Source organism: Hypanus sabinus, chromosome 6 (assembly GCF_030144855.1).
Source record: "Hypanus sabinus isolate sHypSab1 chromosome 6, sHypSab1.hap1, whole genome shotgun sequence".
Lineage (NCBI taxonomy): Eukaryota > Metazoa > Chordata > Chondrichthyes > Myliobatiformes > Dasyatidae > Hypanus > Hypanus sabinus.
Genome location: NC_082711.1, coordinates 40,902,995 through 40,923,988, shown reverse-complemented (window position 1 = coordinate 40,923,988; position 20,994 = coordinate 40,902,995). Strand labels below are relative to the sequence as shown.

General features: G+C 35.8%; 1 protein-coding gene across 8 annotated transcripts in view; it reads right to left on the bottom strand.

The window, feature by feature from the left end:
- Nucleotides 1-20,994, bottom strand: part of arhgap12b (Rho GTPase activating protein 12b) — a 189,526-nt gene that overhangs the window by 49,795 nt on the left and 118,737 nt on the right. For all 8 annotated transcript variants that reach the window (XM_059971961.1, XM_059971959.1, XM_059971958.1 and 5 more), the window contains 3 exons: nucleotides 18,268-18,351; nucleotides 18,015-18,076; nucleotides 14,328-14,409 (listed from right to left, as the gene is read on the bottom strand). In XM_059971961.1, the coding sequence (XP_059827944.1) occupies nucleotides 14,328-14,409; nucleotides 18,015-18,076; nucleotides 18,268-18,351 (228 nt within the window). The remainder of the gene's footprint in view (nucleotides 1-14,327; nucleotides 14,410-18,014; nucleotides 18,077-18,267; nucleotides 18,352-20,994) is intronic.

Here is a 20,994-nt window from a genome sequence, read left to right as displayed (position 1 = left end):
ATATATAAAGGTTAAAGAGAGGTAAGAGTGGCTATTGGATTGCTGCAGAGGAAATAACAAGGGACAAAGAAATGGCAAACAAACCTAATTACTTTGTGTCAGTCTTCACTGTGAAAGAAACTAGCAGTATGCCAAATGTTCAAGTGTGTTAGGGGGAAGAAGTGAGTGTAGTTGCAATTACTAAGGAAAAGGTACTTAAGAAGCTGAAAAATCTGAAAATTGCTATAGTACTACGCAAAAGTCGTGGGCACTTTATTTTTTTTTAAATATAAATTTAACTTTTGCTTATTTGTTGTCTTCTGCATTAGTGATCAGTAGAAAAGAACAAATTTTATATTTCCAAACATTCATTTTCCAAAATATTAAATGTTAGAAGATTTTTTTGTATTGTGTTAAAGAAAGTAACATAGTAAGTAAAAGACCACTTTTCAAATAAAAATGTGATACGTTGTAGGTTTATTGCCCAGTGCACGCTTAAAATAAAGATAACTGACAGGATGCTAATGATCAATGACATAATGAATTGAAAGACTAACTAATTAACTGAAACAGAAACAAGTGTAGAAGAAATCAAACTGAGTGAAGGATAACCAAATTAAAAGGTGAGGGTGTGACGGATGTGACAGCCTAACTTTCAAATCATCAATTCTTACACTATGGCAAGAGTGACCATAAAGTGCCTATAAAAATTATTTACCCCACCGCCTTGGAAGTTTTCATGTCTTATTGTTCTACAACATTGAATCACAGTGGATTTAATTTGGCTTTTTTGGACAATGATTAACAGAAAAAGGTATCTTTGTGTCAAAGTGAAAACAGGTCTCTACAAAGTGACCTAATTAATTACAAAATAAAACACAAAATAATTGATTGCATTAGTATTCATCCCCTTTAATACAACACACCAAATCATCACTGGTGCAGCCAACTGGTTTTAGAAGTCACATAATTAGTTAAATGGAGATCACCTGTGTACAGACAAGCTGTTTCAACTGATTGTACTAAAAATACACCTGTATCTGGAACTGCTGGTGAGTCAGTATCCTGGTGAAAACTACACTAACGCTCCAGGCAACTCCGCAAAAAGATTATTGAAAAGAATGAATGAGGAGATAGATACAAGAAAATTTCCAAGTCACTGATTATCCTGCGGAATACAGTTAAGTCAATTGTCAAGAAATGAAAAGGGGGGCGGAGTTTCAAGATGGCGACGTAAACATCTGCCTTTTAGGCGCTCTTCATTTTTTAAACTATAATCACCCTTTAATCAAATCTTTTCATCTTTATTGCATGGGTTGATACTTACGATTTATTTCTTTTCTAAAATAATACTTGATTTAATCTTTCCAAACTTAAAATGTCTGCACCTAAGAAATCGTCTAAAGAGCCTCTATCTATTGAGGCAATTTCTAATCTTCTGGATACTAAACTGGATACTAAACTTGCAAGTTTGGAAAGTAAAATGACAAGTCTGGAAAATAAGCTTACTGCGAAAATGTCTGGGCTCGAAGAAGCCGTTAGATCGTTTCATACCAAGTTACAATCGCAGGCAGCAGATATTGAACGACATGAAGAAAAGTTCGCAGCTCTTGATAAGTTAATTTGTGAAAAAATACGTACAATCGAAACACTGGAGAAGAAGGTACTGTCGACTGCTAAAACAGTAGAGCATTATAAGTTTAAAATCACCGATCTTGAAAACTGATCTCGCAGACAGAATTTGCGAACCATCGGGCTTCCCGAAAATGTTCAATCTGGTGACTTAACTGAATTTTTCTCTAACTTATTATGGGAAGTTTTTGGCGCTGATGTTTTGAACCTACTATTGATCGTGCCCACAGAGTTTCGAGATTTTCGATCTCGAGAGACAAGCCACGAGCTGTGATTGTTCGCCTCCATTATCCTCGGGAGAAAGAACTTTTAATCCGGCTAGCTCGTCAGAAAGGTATGATTTCTTACAGAAGCAACACATTTCGTATTGTTGAAGATTATTCATTTGAAGTAATGAAAGCAAGAATCGCTTTTAAACCAGTGATGGCAGAGATTCATTCGATTGGATTTAAACAAGCTTTAAGATACCCAGCGAATCTCAGTTAGGTTGAGTGACGACACTCAGCGCTTTTTTAATACTCCGGAAGATGCGAAGAAATTCGTTGAAGAACATCGATCTTCCAGCATAAGCTGAACTATGTGTTATGTTGAAGAATTTTTGGAGAGAAGATGCCATTTCGTTTTGGGCTTTAACTTATGAAGCTGCGTTATAGCATTTTACTTTGGTCTGTAGACCCAGTTTTTTTTTACCATCATGGTTTATAGATGCTCTTTTAATTTTACTATAATGTCTTTTTTCTTAACTTTTTTTCTGAATTGGATATACATGTTTATATTTTGTAATAATGATTTCTTTTTTTAAAATGTCGTTTCTTCTTCCCATAAGACTTTGCTTTCTGTAAGCATTCATTTGTTTGCTTGTATTTGAGAATGGGACGAATGTTTTGGATTTTTGGACCCTTTTTTTATATTGTAGTGATTATTGAATCCTTTTTTAATTCTATTTTGATAACCTTTTTTTAAACTTTTTTTAATAGATTGGTGAATTTACATTTATATTTTGTAATATGGCTTTTTCAAAATGTCGTTTCTTCTTCCCATAAGTCTTTGTTTTTGTAACGTCATTTTTTTTGTATTTGAATATGGAATCTTTTTTTTAAAGTCATATTACACTGTTTCAAACTTTAACGTTTATCCTTTTTTAATTAATGATCTTTTACTTAATTATATTACTTTTTTTTTCATTTTGATTGATATATTTTCTTTTTTTTTGCAACCCTGTACTTAAATCTGGGTGTTTTATAATCTCTTTTTATCTTTTCATGGAGTTGCCATCTTGAAATGGGGGTAATATTAGTATTAGTTAGTGCGCCTGCCGCTTGGCTTTTTTTCGAGGGGTTGGGGGAGGGGGGAGGGATCTTTTTTCACGCTTTTGCTTTTTATTTTTTTTGCTTTTAGTTTATGGGCCAACTTTAAATTATTAATATTGTTGAGGTGTCATTTTCTCTGGTTGCTCCTGAATCATTTTTTCTTCTTCCTGAATTATGGGTTACGTGTCTTTTTAACCTTTTATGATATACACAATCAATATTGGCATGATGGATAAGTCTATTAATTTTATCTCTTAGAATACTAATGGTTTAAAATCATCTGATTAAATGTAAAAAAATATTTAAAGTATTCCATAGACTGAATGCTAATATTATCTTTGCACAGGAGACCCATATTAGGAGGGAGGTTAATCAACGCTTTTTTAGGTTCTGGAAGGGTCAACAATTTCACTCGAATTGTACCGCCAAAATTAGGGGTGTGTCTATTTTTATAGACCCCTCAATTTTGTTTACACATCATGAAATTATTTCTGACCCACAGGGCAGATTTTTGTTGATTACTGGTTCACTTTTTAATCGAAAAGTGGCTCTAGTTAATATTTATGCTCCAAACTTTGACTGCCCTGAATTTTTTAAATGTTTATTTACTTCCCTTCCTAATCTAAATGAATATATGTTGATAATGGGTGGAGATTTTAATTGTTGTTTGAATCCTTTGATGGATAGATCTAAACCTATTCGAACTCTTCCGAATAGATCAGCCTTACTTATTAATTCTTTTATGGTTGATTCGGGAATTACTGAAATATGGTGGTTTTTGAACCCTAAAGATAAAGAATTTTCATTTTTTTCACATGTATATCATAGTTATTCTAGAATTGATTATTTCCTTATTGATCATCATTTATTAACAGATGTTACTGATTGTAAATATGATTCTATTGCCATTTCGGATCATGCATCTTTGAAGTTATCTATCAAGATTTCGGACTCTTCCATTAATACTAGATCTTGGAGACTCAACGCTACTTTGCTTCAAGATCCAGAATTTATTACCTTCATAAAACAACAAATTGACTTATTTTTTTCAACAAACTATACCGAAGAGATTGACAGAGGAATACTTTGGGACTCTTTCAAGGCTTTTATCCGTGGACAAATTATCTCATATTCCGTTGGTAAAAGAAAACAAAGATATTTAGATATAGCTTTATTGGTGGATAAAATTAAAGAAATTGATAAGATTTATTCCGTTACTCCTAACAAAGAACTTTATAAGAAGAGAGTTGAGCTTCAAATGGAACATAGCTTATTATTATCTTCTTCAATTGAGAATCAATTAATTAAGACCAGGGCTCAATTTTATATTCATAGTGATCGAACTGGTAAATTGTTAGCTAACCAATTAAAAGCTATTTCGACTAGGTGACAAATTATTAAAATTCGTAAACAAGACGGTAATCTGACTACTGATCATAAAGAAATTAATAATACTTTTCAAGATTTTTATAAATCTTTATATCAATCAGAATTTGATGGCAATCTGTCCATGATGGATAATTTTTTTAACAATTTAAATATTCCCAAACTGACAGATGAAGATCGAAGTGTGTTTGATGCTCCTATTTCTATGGCCGAAGTAGGAGAGGCTATCTCATCAATGAACTCAGGAAAAGCTCCTGGTCCTGATGGTTATATTATAGAATTTTTAAAAACTTTTTCTTCTTTGCTTTCCCCTTGGTTATGTGAAATCTTTAATGATGCATTTACTAAGAAGAGATTACCCCAGTCTTTTTATGAAGCTACTATCTCTCTAATTCTTAAAAAAGATAAAGATCCTACTTTATGTGCATCTTATCGCCCTATATCGCTATTAAATATAGACTCTAACAAAAATGTTAGCTATTAGATTAGAAAAAGTATTATCACAGATTATTTCAGAAGACCAAACTGGTTTTATTAGGAATCGGTATTCCTTTTTTAATGTTAGAAAATTGATTAACATAATTTATACTTCTCCACCCACAACCTCAGAATGTGTTATCTCATTAGATGCTGAAAAAGCTTTTGATAGAGTTGAACGGACATACTTATTTAATGCCTTGAAAAATTTTAATTTTAGTTCTAATTTTATATCATGGATTAAATTAATATATTATAAACCTGTTGCTTCTGTTCTTACAAATAATTATAGATCCTCTTTTTTTCAATTATCTCGTGGTACGAGACAAGGTTGTCCCTTAAGTCCTTTATTATTTAATATCGCATTAGAACCTTTGGCCATTGCTATTCGTGAATTTCCTAATATTTTTGGTATTACTCGTAATGAAAAGTTATACAAGTTATCACTTTATGCTGATGACTTGTTGTTATATATTTCTGATCCTGATAGGTCTATTCCCGCTATCCTATCTTTGTTGGTTCAATTTGGTGGTTTTTCTGGTTATAAATTAAATTTGGATAAGAGTGAAATATTTCCTTTAAATGAGCAAACTTTATTGAATGACAGGACACCATTTAAAGTTGTTACTGATAACTTTATTTATTTAGGTATAAAAATTACTATGAAGTATAAAGATTTATTCAGATTGAATTTTTTACCCATGCTTCATCAAATTCAACAACTTACTACTAGATGGTCTCCTTTACCCTTATCATTAGTTGGTCGGATTAATGCTATTAAAATGATGATTTTACCGAAATTTTTATATTTATTTCAAGACTTACCAACTTTTATTCCTAAATCTTTCTTCGATAACATTAATTCAAAAATTTCCTCATTTGTGTGGCAAAATAAAAATCCCAGGTTAAGTAAAAGACAGTTACAGAAATCTAAAAAAGATGGTGGTTTAGCTTTGCCTAACTTTAGATTTTATTATTGGGCGAATAATATTCGAAACTTAATATATTGGAAACTAGATTTGGATTCACCATTGTGCCCACAGTGGGTAAATTTAGAATGTAATGTTACACAAGGATATTCTTTATTCTTCATTCTTGGTTCTTCTCTTCCGGTTGATTTAGTTAAACTCAATAAACAGATATCCAATCCTATTGTCAAACACACAATACGAATTTGGTTTCAGTTTCGTAAGTTTTTTACTCTGAAAAGCTTTGTTCTTGATAGCCCTATCTTACTTAACTTCTTTTTTAAACCTTAACAGATCAAGCTTTTAGCATATGGAAAAGGAAAGGTATAATATGTTTTCGTGATCTCTTTTTTGAAGGTAGTTTGATGTCTTTTGACCAACTTTCCAATAAATTTAATTTACCTAAATCTAATTTTTTTAGATATTTATAAATTAGAAATTTTTTATATAAAGTTTTACCATCCTTTCCCAATTCAACTTTGATAGACTTTTCAGACATGATTTTTACCCTGAATCCTTGTCAGAAAGGATTAGTGGCTCTTATTTATAATAGGATTATGAAGATACAACCAGAAATATCAGGTAGAATTAAACAAGAGTGGGAAAAAGAACTTCAATATAATATATCAACAGAAAAATGGGAAAAATTTTTACAAATGGTTAATTCTTCTTCTATATGTGCTAAACATGCTTTAATACAATTTAAGGTCGTACATAGAGCTCATATGTCTAAAGATAAGCTTGCTCGATTCTATTCTCATATTAACCCTCAATGTGACAGATGTCATTCAGATGTGGCCTCATTGACCCATATGTTTTGGTCATGTCCCACTTTACATAACTATTGGAAGGACATATTTGCTACCATTTCCTCAATTTGGAATATTGATTTACAACCTCATTTTATTACTGCAATTTTTGGTATACCAAATGAGGATGGTAGTCGACTTTCCCCTTCAATTAAACGAATGATCGCCTTTGTAACATTAATGGCCAGAAGGTCTATGTTACAAAAATGGAAAGAAGTAAACCCTCCTACCACATTTCAGTGGGTTTCTCAAACTATCTCTTGTCTGAGTTTAGAAAAAATTAGAAGTACTATCTTCGATTCATCAATTAAATTTGAAGAAACTTGGGGACCATTCATTCGACACTTTCATATGAATTAAGTTGGCCTCTTCCAGACCTTTTCTCTTTTTATTCTTGTTCTGGTATGGAGTTCCGGAGTTTTTGACAATCATATTCATATAAACTGGTATTATTGCCCATGTTAGTTTAGGTTTATTTTTTTTAATATACATTTTTTCGTGCATTTTTACTTTTTTTTTTCTTTTGATGACTATTTTTATTCTTTTTCATGTTCAATCAAAATAGGTTTGATTGTTTACTATAAGTTTGTTTTTGGCTGATATTTAATAAGATATTGTTATCCTATTATAAATTTAACTTCAAATCTAGTGTACTTATAACCTATTTATATTATGTTATGTTTCTTTTTATATATGAAATTCAATAAAAAGATTGAAAAAGAAAGAAATGAAAAGAATCTGCCTGGAGCAAGTCATCTTCAAAAAGTGAGTCACTGTGCAAGAAAGGGACTAGTGAGGAAAGCCACCAAGAGTTACAAGCTTCAGAGGCTGAGGTGGGAGAGACGGTGCATCCAACAACTGTACCTGGGTGCCTCACCAGTCGCAGATTATTGGAGTGTGCCAAACAGAAGATCACAGTTGAAAACAACTCATGAAATCTCAGCTGGAGTTTGCCAGAAGGCATGAGGGAGACTCTGAAGTCAGCTGGAAGAAGGTTCTATGGTCTGATGAAACCAGGATTGCAAGAGAACAGCGACTTAGATAAGATTTGTTTTGCAGCAGGATAATGACCCCAAGCATAAAGCCAAAGCTGCACATGAATGGCTTAAAAGCAAAAAGGTTAATGTTCTGGAGTGTCCAAGTCAGAGTCCAGACCTCAATCTAATTGAGAATTTGTGGCTAGACTTTGTGGTATGGGCCCCCAAATCCTAAGAAATTTCTATAGGGGCACAACTGAGAGCATCCTGACTGGCTGCATCACTGCCTGGTATGGGAACTGTACTTCCCTCAATCGCAGGTCTCTATAGATGTGAACTTACCACTATTCAGGACATTTACAAGGACAGGTCTGTAAAAAGGGCCCAAAGGATCATTGGGGACCCAAGTCACCTCAATCACAAACTGATGCAGCTGCTACAATCCAGGAAACAGTACTGCAGCATAAAAGCCAGGACCAACAGCCTCAGGGACAGCTTCTTGCACCAGGCCATCAGACTAATTAATTCAAGCTGATGCAACTGTATTTCTGCGTTATATTGACTATCCTGTTGTACATATTTATTATAAATCACTATAAATTGCACATTACAAATTTAGATAGAGATGCAACGTAAAGATTTTTACTCGTGTATGAAGGATGTAAGTCATAAATTCAATTCAATTCAATTTAATTCATACTTATGATGAATAAACTCATCTTGGGCTTCAAGCCAGGTACAGGTATCAATTATAACTGATGTTTTTATGACAAACTCTGTCATCTTCTTCAAGGATGATGCCTGGGTACGTCTAATCCGGTTGTATTTATACCCTCATTGTCCATCCCTTCTGATTGGCTAGTCCTCATCCAAACAGGTTTCCGCTTTCCCACTTTATTTACAATTGAATTCCAGTTCTTACTTACAGTGAGACATACGACTTATCAAAAATTCTTTTCCTCTAGTTTTATTTCAACAGCTTCCTTTACCAGGTGGTCACAAAAGCCTTTGGCACAGCACAGTAGCTTTGTGCTGAAGTCAATCCTCTGGCCATTGCAAATGTAATGTTCTGTTACCACCAATTTTTCTGGGTAACTCAAATCGATACATCACAGGTGTTCCTTGATACACCTTTCCATCATGTGTCTCGAATGGCCGACATATGTTGCTCTGCATTCACAGGGAAACTGTAAACACCAGCTGACCTGAGTCCCAGTTCATCTTTGACCCGCATAAGCTGTGACTTGAGGTTCCTTATGGGTTTGTGGATGATATTAATCCAATATTTCTTCAGGATCCTGGCGATACATCAAACACATGTTCCTTTTAAATCAGAAGTCATCCAGCAATGCTATCAGGTCTGAACTCAAAACCACTGGAACACAAATACACCCCTGTAAAGTCCAGAGAAGTCTTGTCAGAGGTGGTCTTCATGGAAGAGCCACTGCAAAATAAAACCATTCCTTTGAAGTGGAAACAAAGCCAAGAGACTCACCTGCACATAAAAACACAAGGACTGAGGTGCTGAAAAATGACAGATAGTGCTCTGGACTGATGAATGAAAATATGAAATTTTTGGCTCAAACAGGAGGCAGTTTGTTCAAGGAAGAGCTGGAGAGTGCCACATGGATGACAGTCTACAGTGAAGCATGGTGGAGGTTCCTGCAGGTTAGTGGCTGCATTTCTGCAAATGGAGTTGTTGCTCCAGTCAGAACTAATTGAATCATCAATGTTGAGAAGTACAAGTAGGTTCTCATCCATCATGCAATACCATTAAGGAGGCATCTGATTGGTCCCGTTCTTCAGCAAGACAATGACCCTAAACACATGGCCAAGGTCATCTTCAGCTAAAAGAAGAACAAGGATTTCTGCAACAGATGTATGGCCTCCACAGAGTACAAATCTTAACATCATAGAGGCTGTCTGGGATTACCTGGGGAAACAGAAGCAAGCAACACAGCCAAGGTCTGCAAAAGAAATATGGCACTTTCTTCAAGATGTTTGGAACAACCTATCAGCTGATTTTCTTATAAAACTGCACAAGTGTACTTAAGAAAACTGATGCAGTTTTAAATGCGAATGATGGTCACATCAAATATTAATTTGATTTTTTTTTACAGTTAACTACTATTTTGCTACCTTAAGATATTTAAGTTACTACCTTATATTACTGTACTACCTTAAAATTTATTTTTTTGCAGACGTTTACAGGGAAAAAAGAAAATACAATAGAATTTTACGTAAAACTTGCTTGGCAACTGTTGGGAATTATTTGAGGAATTAACAGGTAGGATAGACAAAGGAGTGTCAGTGGGTGTTGTTTACTTGTATTTTTAGAAGGCCTTTAATAAAGTGCCACACATGAGGCTGTTTAACAAGAGTGCATGGTATTACAAGAAAAATATTAGCATGGATAGAAGATTAGTTGACTGGCAGGAGGCAAACAGTGGGAATAAAGGGGGCCTATGCTGGTTGGCCATCGGTGATGAGTGGTGTTCCACAAGGGTTGGAGTTGGGACTACTTCTTTTCAAATTATGTGTCAATAATTTGTCTAATGGAACTGATGGCCTTGTGGCTCAGTTTGCAGACGATACAAAGATAGGTGGAGAACAGATAGTGTTGAGGAGGCAGAGGGTCTGCAGAAGGACTTAGATAAATTGGGAGAATGAGTAGATGGAATCTAGTGTGAGGAAGTGTATGGTCATGCACTTTGTACACTTTGGTCATGCATATTCTGATAAGGTGGTAGTGCATATACATATGCAGCAGCCTCTCGGGGGGGGGGGGGGGCAACCAAAGGTGCTTTTCTCCTCGTTAAATGTATTCTTATACACAGTAAGACTATTCTTTACTCCAATAACTATGTGTACGTGTTTGGAATAGCTGGCTGGGGTGTTGTAAGAGCCAGCCAGTGGTTCAGAGAAGGTTAAGTCGGCCCACAGGGCTGGGGATTTGAGTCAGCCTATTGGGCTGAAGGAGAAGCCGGATTATGTTCAGAAGAGTGGATCTGGGTGGAGACTGTGCTACTGCCTGCTACTTGAAGGTGCTGGACTTGGTGCCTTCAAGTTGGCACGAAGGTGGTGTGCAGTGAAACTGTGAGTGACTGTCACAGACGTATATTTGGCAATTGCAAGATCCTGTTGGACATTGATTGCCACAGGCCTGCTTCCCTTGTTTGGTAGGGGTTAAGCAGTGAGGAGGCAGTGTTGCTGCGGTTATAACTAGAACTAGGCCTCAGTCCTTGGGTTTGCGTTGTAAAGTGGTGTCTGGGTTCGGTTGGGGATGGCCTCTCCTGGCAGTGCTGCCCCCAGTGGCAGATTTGTGAAATTATAGGCTGGACTGCTGGGAACCATTAACTTGCCGAACTTCAAACTTGGAACTCAGTCTCAAATTTGTTTTCATACACAACTATATTTTTTTCCTTTTTGTTATTTTGAATGTGTGGGTGTCTTTTGGGCATCTTGGCCCCTGGGGAATGCTTTATCCTTGTATGGTTTGAATGACAATTAAAATTGATTTGATTTGATTTTTGATTTGCTTTTGGTTAAAGGAATTAAGGCATAAACTATTTTCTAAAGAAGAAAAAAATTCAAAAATCTGGGGTGCAAAGGAATGGGTGTTCTCTTGCAGGATTCCTTTAGGTTAACTTGCAGGCTGATTTGGTGGTAAGGAAGGCAAATGCAATGTTAACATACATTCATACATTTCAAGAGGACTAGAATACAAGATCAAGGATGTGAAGCTGAGGCTTTATAAAGCAATGGACAGACCACATGGAGTACTGAGAGCATTTTTGGCCCTTTTCTAAGAAAAGATGTGATAGCATTGAAAATGGTCCAAAGGAGGTTCACAAGAATGATTCCGGGGGATAAAAGGGCTAATGTATGAGAAACATTTGATGGCTCTGGCCTGTACTTGGTGGAGTTCAGAAATAAAGAGTGGGGATCTTATTGAAACCTATTGTATATTGAAAGACCCAGATGGAATGGACGTAGAGAGGATGCTTCCTATAGATTAGAAGGAATTTCTTTAGCCAGAAAGTGGTGAATCTGAGGAATTTATTGCCACAGATGGCTGTGGAGGCCAAGTCATTACAGTATATTTAAAGTGGAGGTTGACAGGTCCCTGGTTATTCAGGGTAACAAAGGTTATGGGGAGAAGGCAGGCGAATGGGATTGAGAGGCATAATGAAATCAGCCATGATAGAATGACGGAGCAGACTCAATGGGCCAAGTGGCTTAATTCTGCTCCTATGTCTTATGGTCTAAGCATGTGACATCTGTCCTAGGAAGAGAGATAATTTGCCTCAATGTTTTGAGAGAGACTAAACGCATCAATCTTTTAAAAATATATTTTTCTGTCTATTAACTAATCTTTAAATGATTACTACGTTTGCCATACTATTAAACTGTGTTTAACTTTACTGGCATCTTATTTAACATTTTCACAACATCCAAAAAGAAATATAACAACTGGTTCACCTTTGTTTAAAATATCAAAATATTCTAACAGGTTTGTCAATCAATTTTCCTTTTATAATTCTATGTTGATCATGCACCATGTTTTTTGTTATTTTCCAAGAAGGCCAATATACCTTTCTGCAAAACAGATTCCAACAGTTTCCATATCAATTAATACAGAAGTGCCATTCCATCAATAAATGCCTGTTATCTCACTTCCTCATTTTGTATCCTCTAATCTATAAGAACTGCTCTACAAGCAATGGCTTTTGGAAAATGGCCTCCATTTCCACCATAGTCAATTTCTTCAAAAACCAAAGTCTACAAATTCTGCAATTAATAGCAATGGAAAGCAAATAAAACTGCAGATGTGGCAATCTGAAACATGAACAAAACTGTTGAAATAACTCAGCAAATCAAGCAGCATCTGTAGAAAGACAAACCAGTTAACATTTTGGGGCAGAGGAGTGAGGAATAAGACAAAAGACTATACATATTATCACTATTGCAGTTAGTATCATGACATTCCTTTCAGCTGGAGTCAAATGGTGCCAACAGAAATCACTTCAGCTGTGACAACTAAGATTTGGTTTCACTTACAAATATTTAATATCCATCATAATTAATAAACTTTTATGGAATGCCTTCCAGCAAACATCCTAATGATTTGCTAAAAAGAAAGCAATTGCTAAAGAACTTCAGTGTTTTGAACAGGTTTAATCCATTGTATGCAGAGATGTTTCCACTCTTGAATTATATACTAATAAAGCCAACAATAAAGTTAGAAAAATACCTTAAACTAGCAAATGATAACAATGTGGAACTTGCTCCACATTATATTAAACAGATAGCATAAATGCATTTAACAGTTAGTCAAAAAAATGAGGAAACAGTAGATCAGGGGTTCCTAACCCCCTGCTTAATAATATTGGTCTATGGCATATAAAAGTTTGGGAACCTCTGGAATAGATGAACAGGGACATAGAAAAAAAAGTGGAAGTTGGACCAAATAGTTTGATTCCACACAATAAATTTTGTTATCCAACTCTGCTTTAGAAGGAAAAGGAATAAGGATATTAGATCATTGTGTAGTGGAAAACTGACACATCTGGTCTAAATCCAAGTGGTAACAAGAAGATGCCAACTCCACACTGGGGTATCAGCACTGGGGTTCCCCCTATAAACAGCAGTGCTGCTGCACCATCCTTAATCTGCTCTCAGGCATTACTCACATGGCAATAATTTTATACAAAGAGTCAACATTTGAAACATTCTCCGACCTGCCTTCAAACAAGTACATAGCTCCTTAAATAAAGACCCAGATTGTACCCCAGTTATGTTCACACCAATGCTCTGCACATCTGTAAACTCAATATTTGTACTTAATCTCTGTTGCAATCAAGGTCAACATTCCACTTAGTTTTCAAATTATTTGCTACCTTGATCTTTCACATGCAAGGATATTTGGATTCCTCCATCCTGCAATATTCTGTTATAAATAATGTTATATTTTTGTCAAGTACAAATGCCAAAATTGTATTTGTCTTTTGTGATGGGGTCGTCGAACTAGTGATTATTGAAGGAATACTAAGCATAAATAATTATTTCAGCAAATACTGCAACACTTTGGAAAATCCAGGTGGTCTATAATAGTTAGTTCTATAAACCTTAAAAAAAAAGCACACTAACATTTAGCAACATTTTCATATATACTCGCAATCTACATTATCAACTTCCAACTCACAAATTAAAACGTAGAAGTAAAAACAAGGAACATCAGCACTTGAGTATACTACATATTATCCAACTTAAGCATTTCTGTGATTAAAGATCAACTGTAATACATGTTATACAACTAAAATCATCACATGATCTGTATAACTCAACTAACATTTACAAAAGAAAAATAAATGCAATGCTCTTTTCAGTTATGTAAACAATTCTAGTATCAACTATACATTAAATCTGCAATTGCACTAGTACATTTTTATGTAATTTAAGATTTACAAGTTAAAATTGCAATTGTCTATACTGCTTATAAAAAATGTTTGCATGAACTATTATGCAGTATATCACTGGCAATTGTTTACACTTTCCATCAAATACTTAAGAAATATACATTTTAAATTGGATAGACTTGCATTCAGTCAGTATACTTTCTAATAACCATAGACTTAAAGTGATAGATGACTTTTTCTGTTTATAATGCACTGCTCTCACATGTTAACATTGCTCCTGATGTTAATATTTGAACTGTATATAAATATTGTACAAAAAATTCTAATTACTGCAGATGCTGTGTTATATATTTAATTATAAAAACATTACCCATCCAGTTCCACTGCCTTGATTTTTAGCAAATAGCAGAGATGAACCTTGCAAGACTGTCCAAGATGATGTCCAATTCTTCCTACAATATTAAAAAATGAAATACACAGAACATTCCAAGCAAAAAAGTGAGATTAAAAACTATTCACTGAATCAAAAACTGTATTATGCACTAGGTTCTCACTAGACTGTGAGACTAATGAATACCTGCTACCACTGAGGTCTTGTCATTCGGACAGCGACCAGTTTACTGAACTGTTTACTATTTACCTGTGCTGTGCTCTACATTCATATTAAATTATAATTTATTAAAATATTTGCAGTAACACGTGATATGTTTTGTGAATACACCATGGTCCAAAAGAGAGTTGTTTTGTTTGGTTGTATATCTGCACAGTCAGATGACAATGAACATGAGCTTAAGAACTGCAGATCAGAACTAATAATTTTAGTAGTAAATATTTACCCCTGCAACAAATGCAAAATTTCAATTTCTGGTATTTTTAGAATTCATTTACAGGTTGTAGAGTAGTGGTCGCCAACCTTTTTAAGCCCAAGATCCCCTAGTGAAAGGCAAGATCAACCTACTAAATTGTTTAGACACACGCATGTGCACCAGGCAGAAGGGACCGGAAGTGGAGCTCCGCAGCCCCAGAAACAGTCTCTCTTTGCAGGCAGCTTTCTGTAGCAGGAGTGTTGCTATGTTACCATTATCTTAATTGGTATTACTTATTTTTATAATGCTCACATTACAACACCTTTAATTCTATGTTTCATTATTTAATTTTATTTCAACATGAAAAATAAATGAATAAAAATTGACTGTTGCACTTAGTGTGATGACTGGGGCTGAATACTTTCTGCTAGTTCCCTGAAATTTGGCTCATAACTACAGCCAGCCAGTCTGAGACAGTCTGTGAGGTGTCTGTCAGTAAGATAGCTCTTGTACTTAGATCGAATAATTTTCATCTGTTGCAGCACAGTGCCCTCACAAACCTCTGACAGACTGAATATTTGAATGGACAGTTTCCTTTGTTAGACTGAACGTTGAATCTGCCAGATTTTTCAGGTGTTTTGTATTGGTAAACTGTTACTGAGACAAGTTTCAGAGGAATGCAAGCTAATGCCACCACTGTTTTTTGTTTCCCAGCTCTTTTACATTCTGGGAATGTTGGAACTTAAAGGGAGAGAAGTGCTGTAATATGAGCATTATAAAGATAGGTTGATGTCGATTAGGATAATGGTGATGTAGTAGTGTTCCCGCTGCAGAGAGCTGTTTAAGGGGAGAGGTTGTTTCCGTGTTGTGGGGTTTTGCTTCCGGTCTTTTCTGCCCGGTGCACATTTTTCTTTTTTTTTCAGGATCTACTGGGAAAGTCTCAAAGATCGAATGGTTGGTGACCATTATTGTAGAGGTTTCTGTCTGCATAACAGAACAGTACAGTACTGGAAAAGGCCATTTCATACAAGATGTTGTGCCAATGCCAATTTATTTCAAATGTCCTCCTGTGTATAATCTATATCCTTCCATTCCCTTCATATCCTTGTGTCTATCCAAAGCCTCAGACTCTACAAACTGCCTGCTTCCACTAGTACTCTTCATATCCATTTCCAGGCAACTTGAACCATATTCAAAAAAAGCTTGCCTCTCATGTTGCCTTTGAACTTCGAACACTACCCCCCACCCCAGTCCCACTCTAACCATAAAAGCTCTGGTGCTTGAAATTTCTATGCTGGGAAAAGATTCTGACTGTCTACCCTATCTGTCCGCTTTACAATTTTTAGAAACCTGTATCAGGTCTCCCCTCAGCTACTGACACTCTAGGGAGATCCCAAGTTTGTCCTGCCTCTCCTCATAGCTCTATCCTCTTAACCAACATCATGGTAAACCTCTTTTGCATTCTTTCCATAGTCTCCATATCCTTCCTCTAAGTGGGGAAATCAGAACTGCACATGAGATTCCAAATGCAGTCTCAATAAATTCAGTTTTATAAGACAACCTAACCTGCACAAAACCAAGTGGACTTTCCCCAAGTAGGCCATACTTTTATAAATGGACATAAATCCCATCCCTCAGTATCTTCTCCAAAAACTTCCATACCACTGACATGTGGCTCATTGGCCTGTAATTACCTGGATTGATCGCATCACCTTTCTTGAACAAAACAAGGCACTTGCTGCTCTTCAGTCCTTTGGGACCTCAACCATTGCTAGAGGAGACTAAAAGTCTTTGTCAAAACCCCAGTAATCTCTTCACTTGCTTTTTTCTATATTCTGGGATACATACCATCAGGCCCAAGGAACTTGACCATCTTAATATATATTTTTTAAGACCCAGCACTACCTCTTCAATCTCAAAATATACCAGCATATCAGCATTCCCCAGCCTGCCTTCACTATCCTACTCCTTAGTAGATACCAAAACAAAGTACTAAATATCTCAGCCACTTGCTCTGGCCCCAGTCTTTGAGCTTATTTCCAAAACCAGGCCCAGTATGTTTTCTCTGGGCTCTACACATTCTGTTTCAAGAACCCCTCGTAGATGCACTGAAATAATCCCATCAATTTATCAATAGCACAACCCCTCCACTTCTTTTACACACCCCCATCATGGCTAAAATAATGAAACCCAGGAATATTGAGTTGGCAGTCCTGTCTCTCATGGAAATAAGACTCTGAAATTGAATATTACAATTCCATGTACTGATCCAGGATCTAAGTACATCCTCACAACCCATAATTCTCTTACATAAGCATTTGCCATGGACTGAATAGTTGCTAGACCATTTCAGAGGTTAGCTAATTCAATCATATTGGAAGGCCTGATGTCACAACAGGGTGGAAAATTTCTTCCCCTCCAGGAAATTAGCCAGAAAGGTTTTTTTCCAACCAAAAAACCCTGTTAGGCATGTTACTCTTAATTATATTTTGGAAAAATATTGTCCTTTTGGTCAACTAAATTCTAGGTCTAAATACAATTTCCGCTTAACAGTACTGAAAGAGATCATATAATTCTACCAAAAAATTATAGGCACACAAATTAATGCATAGTTTTAAAAAACATATGCATTTCATTTAAATTTCTCTCTTGCCCGATGTGGCTCTTTCAATGATAACTCAAGCTTCAACATCTACAACCACCTAATTCAGCACAGGTTAGACCAAGTCATGGACCTTTATGATCAGTGATAATAAAGTTGACTTACAGAGAAGTGCAAGCCTCTTTCTATTTGTACTCTGAGTTTAGTTTTATTTCAAATACTACATGCATTCAAAATAGAACCTTCCAGTTTTGTAACCTTTAATTTAACTAATGATTTTTCTTAGAATTATACTTTATTCTTCCTTGACACAAAGTTATAACATTCCCCATATTATTATCTAATCTACTTAACGCTAGCAAAATTTATGTTTCCTGTTATTAATTAATGCAATCTTTGGGTCCATTGCCTTCACTATCTTCACCTTTATTCCTCTGAGCCATTTTGAGTGTATGCTATTGTATAGGCTTTACCTTCCTCAGAGCAACTAAACAATATTACTAAAAACTACAATTTATCATTAAGAGTTTGGTCAGCTTTGCCATGCAATGTTGTACTTGTTGTAAGCACCATTCAAAGAAACTATGCAATTTCAGTATTCAAATTAAACTGAATTCTGAAATTAACAGGCCATAATTCAAATACTCACCTGACTTTTTTGCCATTCTCTGTGATTTTTGTCATATAAAGCAATCCATATTTTTCTGAAACCTACAAATTTAATGAAACAATTTTTATCACAACAATAAGCAATGATTAGATAATTTCTAATTAGACCTATTCACAACCATTTTCATTCACAAAAAAAATCAATATTGTTTCTTTCAGTTCATATTTAAAACACTTTTAATAGAAATAATTGCTTTCAAAATAACTTCTTTTTCCACAAGAGTCATACTAACAGTTGGTGAAGGCTGTGGACTCTTTGGTGAGGAAGGTGGCTCATTATTGTTGTCGTGGATTAGCTTCGGACTAGTAGCAAGTTCCTGAGAAGGAAATCAAAAAATTGCAACATTTACTTCAAACCTGAAACAGCATTTAACACTATTTAGTTATTTCAAACAGGAAGATGAAAGAAAATGGAACATCAGAAAGACTCTAAATACTTCATTACATATTATAATCTATTAAATATTAAAAGACACTAAATTGCTTGACGCTCTGCGTAGTTTTAATCCTGTTAAGTCCATGATGATACATGCTGGATAACTAATAAGGCAGAGATACATTAGGAATGTACAGCCCTAGAAAGTACCAAGTTGTATGGGGTGTACGAATCTAACAACCCTGCAGATGGCAGAATAGATAGATAAGTTGGTGAAGGAAACGTGGTATACATACTTGCTTGCCTCTGTTAGCTGGATTGTTGAATATAAGAGTATGGGTGTTAAGTTACAGTGTATAAACATTAGTTAAGCAACAGTTGGGGTACTGTTTGGATTTCTCATTATCACACTGTAAAGTACGAGTACAATGGAGCAGGTACATAAGAAAATTCATTGGAATGCTGCCAGGTTATATGGAGAGATTGGGATGTTACTTGTACATTGGCACCAGAAGCATATCGACACGGACCGTCCCCAGCACAATCTTTGGACTGTGTTGGCCTTTAACGTATTTCACTGGATATTTCAAATGGAACATCAGAAAGACTCTAAATACTTCATTACATATTATAATCTATTAAATATGTGACAAATAAAGCTAATCTATATCTTTATAAAATCCCTTAGGGCTTTCCTTAATTTTACTCTTTATGGCCTTCTCATGACCCCTTCTAGTTGGTCCCTTCTTAAATTCCTTCCTGGCTACCTCACAAGTCTCAAGAGCCCAGCTTGATTTTTGCTTCCTGAACCTTGAGTATGCCTCCTTCTTCCTCTTGACTAAATGTTCCATCTCTCTTGTCAATTTTGGCTCTTTCCCAGATACTATCTTTCCTTTTGCCAAAGGGACAAACATATCCAGAACCACATGCAAATACTCTCTAAACACCTCCACATGTCCAGTGTGCAATTCCCTGAGAACATTTACTCCCAATTTATGATCCCAGGTTTCTGCCTAATACCCTCATGATTAGCCCTCACCAATTAAATATTTTCCTATATTGACAGTACCTATCCTTGTCCAGGGCTATGTTAAAGGTCAGAGAGTTATGGTCACTATCTCCAAATTGGTCACCAACCAAGCAATGTCACCTAAGCAGGTTCATTACCTAGTATGAGATTGAGTATGGCCTTTCCTCAATTAGGTCCATATACATACTGTATCAGGAATCCTTCCTGAACAGACTTAACAAATTCAGCTCCACCTGAACCTTTTTCAAAAAGTAAGTGCCAATCAATATTAGGGAAGTTTAAGTGAAACAATGACCACAACCCTGTTATTTTTACCTTTCCAAAATTCACCTACTTACCTGCTCTTCAGTGTCCCTTCTGATACTAGAGTCCTATAGAATACCAGCCAATAGGGGAATTTCCTTTCTGTTTCTGACTTCTACCCATACTGTCTCAGTAAAAATTCTCTCCATGACATTATCCCTTTCTACAACTGTGATACTTTCCCTGACAAGCAATGCCATTCCATTCCACCCTCTTTTACCTCCCTCCCCATCTCATTTGAAACATCTGAACCTCAGTACATCAAGCAGACAATCCTGCCCTTGCGACAGCCAAGTTGGCCATAACATCATTAGTTCTGTGTACTGATCCATGCTCTAAGTTCATCATCATTATAGAGTACCTGATAGAGGAATATTAAATTATGAGGGGCACAGATAGCAGGAAACTTTTGTCCAGAGCAGATGTGTCTAAAGCTGGAAGGAATGGCTTAGGTTAAGAGGTATTAAGTTTAGAGGGAATTGTTTCACCCAGAGGATGATTGGAATCTGGAATGTACTGCTTAAATGGGTGATGAAGGCAAAGATTCAACATTCAGAACAAATAAATATTTAGGCAAGTACTTGAATCTTCAAGTCTAATATAGATGGACACATGATCGTGGGAATAGACACGGTGAGCCAAGAGGTACATTTCTGTGTCAAGAGAAAATCTGCAATTGCTGAATATCCAAGCAACACACACACAATACTGGAGGAACTCAGCAGGCCAGGCAGCATCTATGGAAAAGAGTACAGTCAGCATTTCATGCTGAAACCTTTCATCAGGACACTATCAGGTAGTGTTGTAATAATCATGCATGACAAGTGAAATAGAGAAGGAAAACAAAGTTTAAATTGTTTTCCAGCCTTCTTGCAGCTTAAATAACGTATTGGTCACTTCTGACTAGATTACAGCAACAGACACAAAATGTTGGTGGAACGCAGCGGGCCAGGCAGCATATATAGGAAGAAGCACAGTCGACGTTTTGGGCTGAGACCCTTCATCAGGACTAACTGAAAGAAAAGATAGTAGCTTTCAAATCTCTTACTATCTTTTCCTTCAGTTAGTCCTGACGAAAGGTCTCGGCCCAAAATGTCAACTGTGCTTCTTCCTAAAGATGCTGCTGGCCTGCTGCGTTCCACCAGCATTTTGTGTCTGTTGCTTGAATTTCGCAGCAGCTGCAGATTTCCTCATGTCGTTGTCGTTACAGCATGTCTTTAATATTTGAATAACACCTTAACAATGGTGTAA